General features: G+C 40.2%; 1 protein-coding gene across 3 annotated transcripts in view; it reads left to right on the top strand.

Annotated features, from left to right (window-relative positions):
- ripor3 (RIPOR family member 3) overlaps nucleotides 1–12,407 on the top strand; it is a 56,418-nt gene that overhangs the window by 37,165 nt on the left and 6,846 nt on the right. For all 3 annotated transcript variants that reach the window (XM_080891549.1, XM_080891551.1, XM_080891550.1), the window contains 13 exons: nucleotides 77–120; nucleotides 921–1,046; nucleotides 2,822–2,967; nucleotides 4,492–4,618; nucleotides 4,848–5,008; nucleotides 5,299–5,535; nucleotides 6,222–6,318; nucleotides 7,122–7,376; nucleotides 7,460–7,605; nucleotides 7,684–7,849; nucleotides 8,851–8,980; nucleotides 9,175–9,339; nucleotides 11,743–11,907. In XM_080891549.1, the coding sequence (XP_080747675.1) occupies nucleotides 77–120; nucleotides 921–1,046; nucleotides 2,822–2,967; nucleotides 4,492–4,618; nucleotides 4,848–5,008; nucleotides 5,299–5,535; nucleotides 6,222–6,318; nucleotides 7,122–7,376; nucleotides 7,460–7,605; nucleotides 7,684–7,849; nucleotides 8,851–8,980; nucleotides 9,175–9,339; nucleotides 11,743–11,907 (1,965 nt within the window). The remainder of the gene's footprint in view (nucleotides 1–76; nucleotides 121–920; nucleotides 1,047–2,821; nucleotides 2,968–4,491; nucleotides 4,619–4,847; nucleotides 5,009–5,298; nucleotides 5,536–6,221; nucleotides 6,319–7,121; nucleotides 7,377–7,459; nucleotides 7,606–7,683; nucleotides 7,850–8,850; nucleotides 8,981–9,174; nucleotides 9,340–11,742; nucleotides 11,908–12,407) is intronic.

A 12,407-nucleotide genomic window follows, 5' to 3' on the forward strand; every position in this document is an offset into this window, starting at 1 on the left:
TCAGAGCCCTGAGCAATTTACAGGTTGTCAGTGACACACTATCTCCCAGACATCTAACGTCTGCTTTCACTTGCAGGTCTCATCGGCTTCGCTCGACTTTGTCCAGGAGACCAGTACGAGGTTGGATTTTCTATTTAAAAACCAAGAATTTTCAGCATTTGCATGCAAATAACTTAATGTGCAGGACAAGTGAAAGAAACACCATCTATTGTCTCGTCCTTTCAATCAAGCTTTTAATATTTACATTTTAAGTGTACAGCTGAAAGTTCTTTTATTGTTGATGATAGATAGAATTGAATCATTTTGAAATCTGAATCTCTGCCCTGGGGGGGATGTTTTGTTTTTCTAACACCAACCAACAATAATGTCAACATAATTAATTTTTTTTTTTTTTACAACAACTTCTGGATCTCATCCAGAAATGTTACTTTGGAGTCCCCCAAAGTACTAAAAAAAATTTTAAAAAAAGAATTTATATAGAAGATAATTAAAGGACGTTTTGACATTTCTTTTAAAAAAAACTAAAAAAAAATTAAATAAAATAAGATCTCTCTTTATAAGTTCATTTATTTTTGCTGTGCAAAAGTTTAAGAAATGGAAAAAATAAAGCAAACATTTTAAAAAATAATGCCATGAAGACTTAATCAATTTAATCTGAAATGCAACAACTATCACTTAGGTTCTTTTTGTTTGTTTGTACTTTGTATTTGTATTTTTATTTGTACTTGTATTTAAATTAACATTTCAAACTATAACGTGCCAAATTTGTTATAAATCCTCCACAAACTACCTGCACTGTCAGGAAAAACAGACAAACTGTGAACTGAACCTTTGGACTCTTAGACCAAAATTACTGACTTGGTTGGTGTTTTATGGTTTCTGGATGATGACGTCGTGTCTTAATGATGTCACATTGACAGGTGTTAGTACGACTGGGCCGCCAGCGATGGAAGATCAGAGGGAGGATTGAATCAGATGATAGTCAGTCATGGGATGAGGAGGAGATGGTCTTCCTCCCACACATTCACCACAACTTTGAGATAAAGGTAATCGGACATGTCTGCAGGTGTACGGCAGTGTAAACACCTATTGCATATTTTTATTCCAGAAATTTGAATACTTCATCTTTTTTGTCCTTTTAGGAATTTTGCTATTACAGTGACCTGTATTTCTTTGGGCTGTAATTTCTTTCCTCTCTGTGTTTGTTTTACTGTTTGTGTAGGGAAAAAAACTTTCTGTGTGTACAGGGAGTGCAGAATTATTAGGCAAGTTGTATTTTTGAGGAATAATTTTATTATTGAACAACAACCATGTTCTCAATGAACCCAAAAAACTCATTAATATCAAAGCTGAATGTTTTTGGAAGTAGTTTTTAGTTTTAGCTATTTTAGGGGGATATCTGTGCGTGCAGGTGACTATTACTGTGCATAATTATTAGGCAACTTAACAAAAAACAAATATATACCCATTTCAATTATTTATTTTTACCAGCGACACCAATATAACATCTCCACATTCACAAATATACATTTCTGACATTCAAAAACAAAACAAAAACAAATCAGCGACCAATATAGCCACCTTTCTTTGCAAGGACACTCAAAAGCCTGCCATCCATGGATTCTGTCAGTGTTTTGATCTGTTCACCATCAACATTGCGTGCAGCAGCAACCACAGCCTCCCAGACACTGTTCAGAGAGGTGTACTGTTTTCCCTTCTTGTAAATCTCACATTTGATGATGGACCACAGGTTCTCAATGGGGTTCAGATCAGGTGAACAAGGAGGCCATGTCATTAGTTTTTCTTCTTTTATACCCTTTCTTGCCAGCCACGCTGTGGAGTACTTGGACGCGTGTGATGGAGCATTGTCCTGCATGAAAATCATGTTTTTCTTGAAGGATGCAGACTTCTTCCTGTACCACTGTTTGAAGAAGGTGTCTTCCAGAAACTGGCAGTAGGACTGGGAGTTGAGCTTGACTCCATCCTCAACCCAAAAAGGCCCCACAAGCTCATCTTTGATGATACCAGCCCAAACCAGTACTCCACCTTGCTGGCGTCTGAGTCGGACTGGAGCTCTCTGCCCTTTACCAATCCAGCCACGGGCCCATCCATCTGGCCCATCAAGACTCACTCTCATTTCATCAGTCCATAAAACCTTAGAAAAACCAGTCTTGAGATATTTCTTGGCCCAGTCTTGACGTTTCAGCTTGTGTGTCTTGTTCAGTGGTGGTCGTCTTTCAGCCTTTCTTACCTTGGCCATGTCTCTGAGTATTGCACACCTTGTGCTTTTGGGCACTCCAGTGATGTTGCAGCTCTGAAATATGGCCAAACTGGTGGCAAGTGGCATCTTGGCAGCTGCACGCTTGACTTTTCTCAGTTCATGGGCAGTTATTTTGCGCCTTGGTTTTTCCACACGCTTCTTGTGACCCTGTTGACTATTTTGAATGAAACGCTTGATTGTTCGATGATCACGCTTCAGAAGCTTTGCAATTTTGAGACTGCTGCATCCCTCTGCAAGATATCTCACTATTTTTGACTTTTCTGAGCCTGTCAAGTCCTTCTTTTGACCCATTTTGCCAAAGGAAAGGAAGTTGCCTAATAATTATGCACACCTGATATAGGGTGTTGGTGTCATTAGACCACACCCCTTCTCATTACAGAGATGCACATCACCTAATATGCTTAATTGGTAGTAGGCTTTCGAGCCTATACAGCTTGGAGTAAGACAACATGCATGAAGAGGATGATGTGGACAAAATACTCATTTGCCTAATAATTCTGCACTCCCTGTATCTTTAACCAGTGGCATCCTTTGTTTTAGGTGACGGAAGCAAAGGGTTTGAGCTGGCTGCTGGTTGGCATGGTAACGTGTGCAAGCGCAGACTTCTTTGTGGCAAGGCCTCAGGTGATGTTGGTGGACATCACGGAGTTGGGAACCATCAAACTGCAGCTGGAAGTGACCTGGAAGTACGAACGCAGACTTCTTACACACACACATGAAAACAAGATAAAGATCTGATTTGAAACTAACCGATGAGGTGATGACGATGATGACAACTCTGAAATGCTGGTATTTCCTCTGCTGTGATAAAGGGTGAAGTGGGAATAACCAAAATTCCAAAACGGAAATGAGAATAATTGGATGACAGATTGAGGAATTTTAATCTGCAGCATAAAAAATATTAAAGTTTTAGCTGAACTTTTGTCCTGACCTCTCCATCATGGCTCCACTTTTTGTCCTGCTGCTGGTGTAGATATCATGTTCCATGAGACACATGAATGATAAGTGCAGCTGGTCCACGCGACCGCATCAGAAACGTTCCTTTTTTCAGTGAAAGGTGGAATGAAGAGATGACAGATTTTACTACTGGATAACAAGTCGTGTTTTTTCCATTTATTTCTCAGCCAACGTAATTTCTTCCTTTCTTTCTTTTTTTTAATTTCAGACTTTTTTTTTAAATAATTACTTTTCCAGATGCTCACAGATGTAAAACCAGAGAAAATATCAAATATAACAAAGCAGGCAACAACAAATGATGTTACAGATTCACATCCACTCGTCCTGCTGAAGCTGTAGCTGCTGTTTTCTTCATTCTCAGCCTCAGTCTCTGCCGCACCTCTAACCTGAGCCAGCTGTTGCTGAGCAGCTGATTGAATACAGAATGAACATTTTACTCACACACACATACACAGTAACACACGCAGACGCACTCCGCTGTGCCCTTGCACCATGACAAATCACATTTCAGGCTTTAGAGGGGCCAGGTGGAGGACGTTTCACAGATCCTCCCCCTGGAGAGATGGAAAAATCACACAAAGCTGTACAAGGCTGCCAGACACACACTCACACACAAACAAAAGGCTGCTGTGGCCATACGCACACATACACCCACTATGCACCTCTGTTAAGCTAAAAGATAAGTAACATTTCACTGCTTTCCCTTCGTTTCTCTTATGCATATAAAATGTAATAATGTGACAAAATGGGTTCAGCAAATACAAAAAGATGGAAAGAAAATGATTCACTGAAAGCTCAGATTAAGAAGAGAAACGATTTTTAGCAAGTCGAATGTTTTTTATTTTAAAAAACATTCATGCTCCAAAACACTTTTTTTTTTTTATCACATCTTTTTGATTGTTAATGATTACGTTTTTAGTCAAATACAAGTCAGAATTATAGCTTTAGCATATTATCATATCAACTTGAGAAGCACTGCACTTTTTGAGGAAACCACCCACTAATAAAACAGGCCATGAAAATTACAGAAGCAGTTAGCGCTTCACTTTGTGAAATGCTTCTAAATGTGAGGAAAGGTAACCAAAAAGCCCACAACAGCATAAAACGTTGCAAAACTCTGAAAAGTAACTCATTGAACAGACTGCTAATGATCACGGCCAGTTTAATACCAAATAGATAAAAACATGTTTATGCAGTGCATATCATACAGTTTGTTGTGCAGTGTATAACCTTCTGTGTGCTAACACCTGCAGTCCATTTGACGGCACTGAGAAGCTGAGGCCGCTGTCTGGAAACAAGCAGTCAGTGTCCAGCAGAAAGAGTTCAGTGTACAGCTGGACGGCACCGAGCACCCCCTCCTTCACTGAGAAATACTTTATTGTACGTATGTGTGCACACACATGCACGCACTCAGGGGTTTTATTAATGCAAAGCACATGTACTGGTAGCTGGATTCAGCATCAACCTTTTCATTCAGTTCTGTTTTTATTCCCCGTTTTGTTATATTGCCAAATTTGTTTATCCTATATCCTAAGTTTTTCTTACATTTTTATGTAAATAACTCAAATTCATAGCACACTCAGACTGTTTATCCTATTACTTTTTTCAGTCTATGGTGCGTGAGCTGCGGGATCAGGAAGGTTCTCTTCCATCTCTGGTGCCCAAAGGTCATCCCAACAGAGGAGGAATGTCTCTGCTCAGCTACCTCTCCAACCCTTCAAACACCTCTATCGCATCAAGCCACAGTCCTCAGAGCCCATACACCCCGAGGTATGAAGTATGAAGTTAAAAGGGTTCAAATGAAGGGAGCACAGTGGCTACAGAGACAATACGTGTTAGGAATATTAACTGTTTTGTATTCATCAGCTATAAAGCAGTGTTTAACAGCATTTTTGGATTGTTGCTGTACAGAATAAAAAACCTTATTTCAGATGTAAATAATAAGCATAAGAAGTTAGTGCAACCATTCTGGCTTTATTACACCGTTTTATTTGAATGTGGTGGGAATTATCCAGCATAATTATTTTAGTCAAGACTGCTTTCTGGTCAACTGTCCACAGTCTCTCAAGGGCTCACAGCTACCCTTTCAGCCCGAGTCGAGACACCAGTCTGGGAGGAAGTCGGACTCAGCTGTCGCTCGGAGAGGAAGAATCCCTGGAGATCTCAACAGAGGAGTCGGAGACAAAGAAGAGGGTGGACAAGAAGGTAGACGAGGAGAAGGAGGAATGGGGAGTTGTGTTAGAGAGTCCATCCTTACCAGAAGAAAGTAAAACAGACTCCCTTATGACCTTACAGAGGTGAGGATTCACTCAAGAGAATACTATGTTTAAATATGTTTTTATTGGTTCCCAGAAGCTAAGAATTGGTTACATGTGAAAAGCAATTCAAGGAATACAGGCCACAACTACAGGAGTGAAACAGCATGTAACTGAGATGGAGGGAAAAATGATATATAATGATTGTGAGACAACCAGAAGGTGAGGAGGAAACGGAGCAAAGGCAGGAAGTACAACAACAAGATATATCTAAGCTTAAAGCTTTGTGGTAAGCAAAGTTACAATACAGGATACAATATTTAACTTACAAGGGGGAAAAAAACAGCTTTTTAAAAGATGCAAAACCCCACAATTTGAGATGAATTTCTTTTTTGAGTCAATACTCTCTTTATTGATAATACTTGTTAAAGCTTCAAATGTAAAGTTAACAATGACAATGATTAACAATGACAAGAGGTACTCCTAAAAGAGCCTAAAACAGGAACCTTCCTGTTGTTTATCTGTTCGTTATCTATTCTGGTGTCATAAGAATGGCAAAAATCCATTTTAACAATCACAGGTGAAAGTCAGAACAGAGGACGAACTATGACCGTACCAGCCCGGTAGCTTGATGCAAAGACGCCTTAAACTTGGCCAGTGGAAGAGGAACAAACAGACTAGCACAGTACTTCTGGACAGTAATAATAATGTTTTTACCTTTAATGCAGGTCGAGCACTCCAGACATCCTGAGAAAGAACACATGTGGAGAAGCAGAGCCTGAGACCCACAGCGTAGCCCCAAGTCAGGACACAGTCACTGGGCAGGTAAAGAGCCCACACTCGGGTCATAGAAACACTTTGCTGACAGTCACTTTCACACTGCAATGGTAAACGATAATTAAAAGTCAAAAAAGCAGCTGTAGCTGTTGTTTTGATGTCCTTGACCTAGCTTTCTACTTGTTCCAGAGTTCTATTTAAATGTGGGCTTGAGGGGGGTTGTTTTCACTTTTAAAAATAACCTATTAATATATCCTATCTAACAATGACTGTACTTTCAGTGTCGGTTTCAGTGATGATTTGTCACAATTGGATCTGCTGCTGTGTTTTGTAATTGTATATAAGAATGATACACGAGTGGTGGCGTGAACACTGTGGGAACCCCTGAGAAAAGGCACAAAACATTAAATGCAAAGACAAGACAATTGATTTACTGCTGTTTCGCTTTAGCAACTAATTGTAACAAATTAGAGTTAAAGATATTTCAGAGTCAGACAAATTTCGACCAGTTTTCTTAAAAGAAGACAAAGAACTGAGTGCATCTAAGTGCTTGACTGCATGTTTTTCACTGAGGTGAAAAAATGTATTTATTCAACCTTCAATAAGACATGAAGCATTTTTGTGGTCGCTTTTTGCAGTTTTATCTCATTTCATGTGGCCTTTTCATTTTTCAGCTTTTGTCATCTCTTTTCTGCTTGTCTGTGTTATTTTCCAGCTTCTCTCTTTTCTTCTTCTTTTCTTCTCTCGCTGTCACAGCTTGTTGAAAACGTGTCCTTCTCGGTTTTGTCACCTCGTGTCTCTTTCGTCTGGTCTTCTCATTTTTAAACTCAGTTTTTCCTACTTTGTCCCAGGACTCCACAGATTGTGAGGAATACTCTGTCACAGCCTTGCCAACACCACCTTCTCAAACCCCAGCTGCACCACAAACCTCCCCTGCAGCAGCTGCTCCGAGGCTGGCTGTGAGCGGGGTCCAACGTCATGCCCAGGCGCTCAGACTGGGAGCCATTATTGCAGAGCTGGAGAAAATATTACAGGATCAGAGCTGTGCTGACAAGGAGCTGAGAGCATTGGAGCACCAGATACTGCATCTAGCCACCATACTGAAGGTTTGTATTTATACAAAAACTGTAGAAACACCTGTAAACACACATGCTGTGAGTGAACCTTCTCTTTCCTCATGTCTTACCAGAACGACCTATCACTGCTGAGAAGCTCATCATCAGAGGAGACTCTGGCTGTTGAGGAGGTGCTGGGTAGCTTTGACTTTCTGTCAAACGACCTGAACGGAGATGATGACGCCTCTTGTTTGGGAAGCCTGAGACTGAAGGACAGTGGGTGAGTTCAGAGACAGAAACTTTAGTCCGCAGCGACCTGCAAAAAGCCTGATCTATGCATACTTTCTTTTCCCATTAGCATCAGTTCTTTCCAGCAGAGCACGCTGAGGAGTCATGGAATTCTCTCTCAAGGCAGCCAGTCGGCTTCTGAGGAAGAGCTAGTCATCACTCCTCTGACCTCTGGAAACTGGGGTCTTGATCAAGCTCTGGAGACTCACCTGGATATCTGTTGCATCCTGCTGCAGGTACAGAATCTTCATTTTATTTTCAGATACGTGCTCACTTTACTTGAAATTTCATACTGAGATACACACAAGGGGTCCAACGTCTTCCCCTAAGCATTTCACATTGCTCTCTTTAACAAGTTCTTCCGAACAATGCTGTTCATGTTTTTGTAGTAAGTTTTTAGATAAATACATAAATCAACAGTAACATTGTTACAGTAAACCATGTCTCATACTCATAGTTTATTAGTACCTAAAACATGACCCACAGAAAACTGGCAAATAGAAAGTGGAATTAGTAATCAAGTTATTATATGGGGGGGTTCACTCATAAGCGACTATTTGTCATGTGGTGCAGTGTGGATAGTGGATAATTTAGCAGACCCAAATGCAGACATGTGAAGGCTGAAGTTGAATTCAAAGCGATTATTTAATTTTGAAGTTCAGAGATTAATAAAAGTCAAAACCAATAATCCAAAGACAGTTCAAAGTCCACAATCCTTATGTAAACAAGCACAGGCTAAACAGAGCTAGAGGACACAGCTATGGGGATGACGCAACAAAAAACAAAGGAAGATTGAGGTGATATATTTGCAAGAGGTGATGAGAGAGGAGGAAAGACGTGTGGGACTTCAACACAGCTGAAGACAGTAGCAAAATAAAACTGGGAAAGTAACACTTGATACAAGAAAACATCGGCGCAGAGGAGTAGGGTTAACACGGGGGGGCTGAACAAGACAGGCGAACATAGAAAGACAAACACAGACTCAAACACTGATACAAGACTGGCACAGAACAGAACATAAAAAGGGAACAAACTAAATCAAAACGTCTATAATAACTAAAACAAATACTGAATCCTCGTGACCATGACAGCATTTGCTTGTTTAGTCTGATGGCAACCACTTACACCGTAATCTGTTTCTTCCAGTGTACTGGATTACAAAATCCCTGACTCTCATTTATGTCAAACCTCCAACTTACTTTTCTAAATCAAACAAATGTGAACTCTGCTTCCTCAGATGATAAGAACGACCGACTTCACCCCGTCTAGAAGGGAGCTGCTGGAGGAAATGTCTCTCCAGGCTGAGGTCCTGGACAGAATCAGCTGTCTGCTGCTGGAGAAGAATGACAACATCTCTACACGAGACAGTTAGTGGAAAATCTGTAATCTAAGAACCACATCTGCCGTTAATGCATGAAACAAGGCACATTCTTTTATTCACATTATTTTCAAAGCAAATGAGTAATAAATTGAGTTTTTTTTATTATAATTATCAATTTCACATTTTCAATAAAAACCTTGTCCAGGTTCTTACAGTGATTCTCCTTTTGTTTATCCTCAGTCCTTCCTAAGGCCCAGAGAACGAGGGGTCTGCTGTTGTTCTGGGAGGAGTGTGTGCACGACAACAGCTCTCCTTTCTGTTGCCACATCGACAGCTTCACAAAGACACTGAAGAAGCGTTACACACACAAGGTGAAGGCCAAGCAGCCCGGCCAATCAGAGAAAGGTACAAAAGCACCTCATCGCCTTAACTACAAATGCTTGAACAAGTCTCACCCCCCTTTTTTTGCTCAACAGTGGCCCCTATGACCATGAGTGTTAATTAAAAGACAACGGGACATCCAGTCCCGATCAAAAGTTTAAGACCTCTTGAAAAATGGCAAAAAAATCATATTTTGCACGGTTGGATCTTAACAAGGTTCAAGTAGAGCTTCAACATGCAACAAGTGAGACAAAACATTTTTTTGAGCATGCAATTTATTGGAAACAACGCCAAAACTGAAACAGGCTGTTTTACAGCTGATCAAAAGTTTAGGACCACACGCCTTTAAAAGGCCAAATCTGTAAAAATCAAAAACAAACCGTGGCTTCGTCATTTTCTGTCAGGCAGTCACACTGTCATGACATTCTGATAGCAAAGGCAAAAAACGTTCCCTTTTTGAACGTGGTCAGATTGTTGAACTGAATAAGCAGGGACTCTCACAGTGCTCTATCACTGCTGAGGTGGGACACAGTAAGATGAGGGTTATGCCACAAAAAAGTCAATTGGATGACCCAAGAAAAATTTCACCAACACTGAGCCGGAGGAGCCAATTGGCTGTCTGTCAAGACACTGGACGATCCTTGACTCAAATTAATGCCGTTACTGGTGCCGACTGCAGCCCCATAACCATCAGACGGCATCTGAGATTGAAGGGCTTTAAAAACAAAAAACGTCCTCAAAGGTCTCGTCTCCTTGAACGCCACAGAACTGACCGTTTGGACTTTGCAAGAGAGCACCAAACACGGGACATTAAAAGGTGGAAGAAAGTTTTATTCTGTGATGAGAAAAAAAATTCAAACTTGGTCATCCTGATAGTTTCCAACGATACTGGCATGACAAACAGATCCCACCTGAGATGTTTTCTACACGCCACAGTGGAGGGGGCGCCATAATGGTCTGGGGTGCTTTTTCCTTCAGAGGAACAATGGAGCTTCAGGAGGTGCAGGGGCGTCAAACGTCCGCTGGCTATGTCCGGATGTTGCGGAGAGCCTGTGTGGTAATGACTGGGTTTTCCAACAGGACAATGGTGGAGTACACAATGCCTGCAGGACAAGGGACTTCTTATAGCAGAATAACATCACTCTTTTGAACCATTCAGTGTGTTCCCCAATCTAAATCCAATTGAGAAGCTTTGGGGATGGGTAGTTTCCAAAAATGGACAACAGTTCCAGACAGTAGATGCCCTTTTTTCGGCTGTCTTCACCACTTGGAGAAATCTTCCCACTCACCTCATGGAAACACTTGCATCAAGCATGCCGCAATTAATTTTTGAAGTTATCAACAAAAGAGGTGGAGCTACTCATTACTGAGTTCATAACTGGGTTTACGGGGGTTTTGGAGGTGTGGTCCTAAACTTTGGACCAGCTGTAAAACAGCCTGTTTCAGTTTAAGCTTTGTTTTTGATAAATTGCATGCTCAAAAAGATGTTTTTTCTCACTCCCATTCTTCTTGTTGCATTTTGAAGCTCTACTTATAACCTTGTTAAGATCCAACCATACAAAATCTGATTTATTTATTTATTTATTTTATTTTTCAATTTTTCAAGTGGTCTTAAATTTTCAATCAGGACTGTATTTACAGACTCTCCTGAGTGGGATGATCAGGTGTCCCACTTTATGAAAGAATGCATGGCATTTTTATCTCACAGTGCCCCACACTGTAATAAAAGTCAGGCTTTTATCCAGTGGCTATAAAAAAGCAAGGAATGCCGTCATCATAGATTAAGTGCAGCTAATGTTTTACTGCTGCATATTATGAATCACTAGAAAGTGGCAAGGTTTGCAGACCTGAGAAAATATGAAGGAAATTGCCACAAATAAAAGAAAAGTTTGTCAAAAAAAAGATGGGTGGATATCTACTGAAACCGATCAGCAGCTGATCCAGAAAGTTTAAAAAACTAAACAAAACTACTGTAACAGTTACGGTGAGAGAAAATGGAAAATAATTTTGGCATGAGATCATAAAAAAGTGTGAAACAGCAGAAAAGTAAAAAATGGAAATGTAAGCCATGTGGAAATATCTCAGTAAACTTCATAACTCTTTGAGAAAGTGAGAAAAATGTTCAGGAAAATAACAACTTGTGAAAAGCACAATTTGGATACATTTGTTCAATTTGAAATTGCGCTGCTCGTGTACTTTGTGTACATTTCTGCAGTATAGACGCCTGCTTATACTTAAAATCATATTTCTCAGCTTATATCATGAAGTCTCACTGTAGCTCAGACAATCTTCAGCGTGTTTATCCAATAATATCCAAAACTATAAAGCCAACTTAAAGCAGGATTCTAAAGAACAGTTTACTCTAATGTAATGTTGACTCAAAACCACCTTGATGTATTAATTTTTTGTGTTTTACCTCCTCTGCAGTGTTTTCTCAGCTCCTGCAGCAGGTTCAGGCGGCCTGCCGGGTGGTGCCCAGCTCTCGGTCAGTCTGCAGCCCGGAGAGAGTCACCCTCTTCCAGCTGTCAGTCTACCTGAAGCGCTGGAATTTCCAGGAGCTTGGAGAGCACATCTCCCGCCTCTCAAAAGAAGGTAAAGCTTCAATTTACAAAGCTGTCAACAGATAAATATATCACTATTATCTACCTTAACTTATTATTCGTTTAAAAAACTTTCGTGAAATAAACATATATCACAGTAAGTAATAGTAGTAGTAGCCACATTGTATTTATAACTATAATTTATAACCAAACACCGTAGGACATTAAACATGGAATATTCATTTCCATATGAACCCATTTTAATAGTTTTATATTTGAAACTTTACAGTATTTATACAGAAGTTATACATGAGAGGCATTTCCAAAGACTGTGTTTGGAGGTATCAGGAATGGGATGGTGTTATACTTCTAAGCTTCCAGAGATTCCAGCTCACTAAAGGCATCTGGACCATCTGTTAACTCTACAGCCAAATGGTCACCCCAAACAAACAGGGTGTGTTCTCTTGCACGCCTGTTTATGAGAAATATTTTGAGGTTTACATCTTGTGAGAATATTTCTTCAGTAGTGAAGAATAGTAAGCAGACCTTCAA

Source organism: Rhamphochromis sp. 'chilingali' (genome assembly GCF_963969265.1).
Source record: "Rhamphochromis sp. 'chilingali' genome assembly, chromosome: 9".
Classification (NCBI taxonomy): Eukaryota; Metazoa; Chordata; class Actinopteri; order Cichliformes; family Cichlidae; genus Rhamphochromis; species Rhamphochromis sp. 'chilingali'.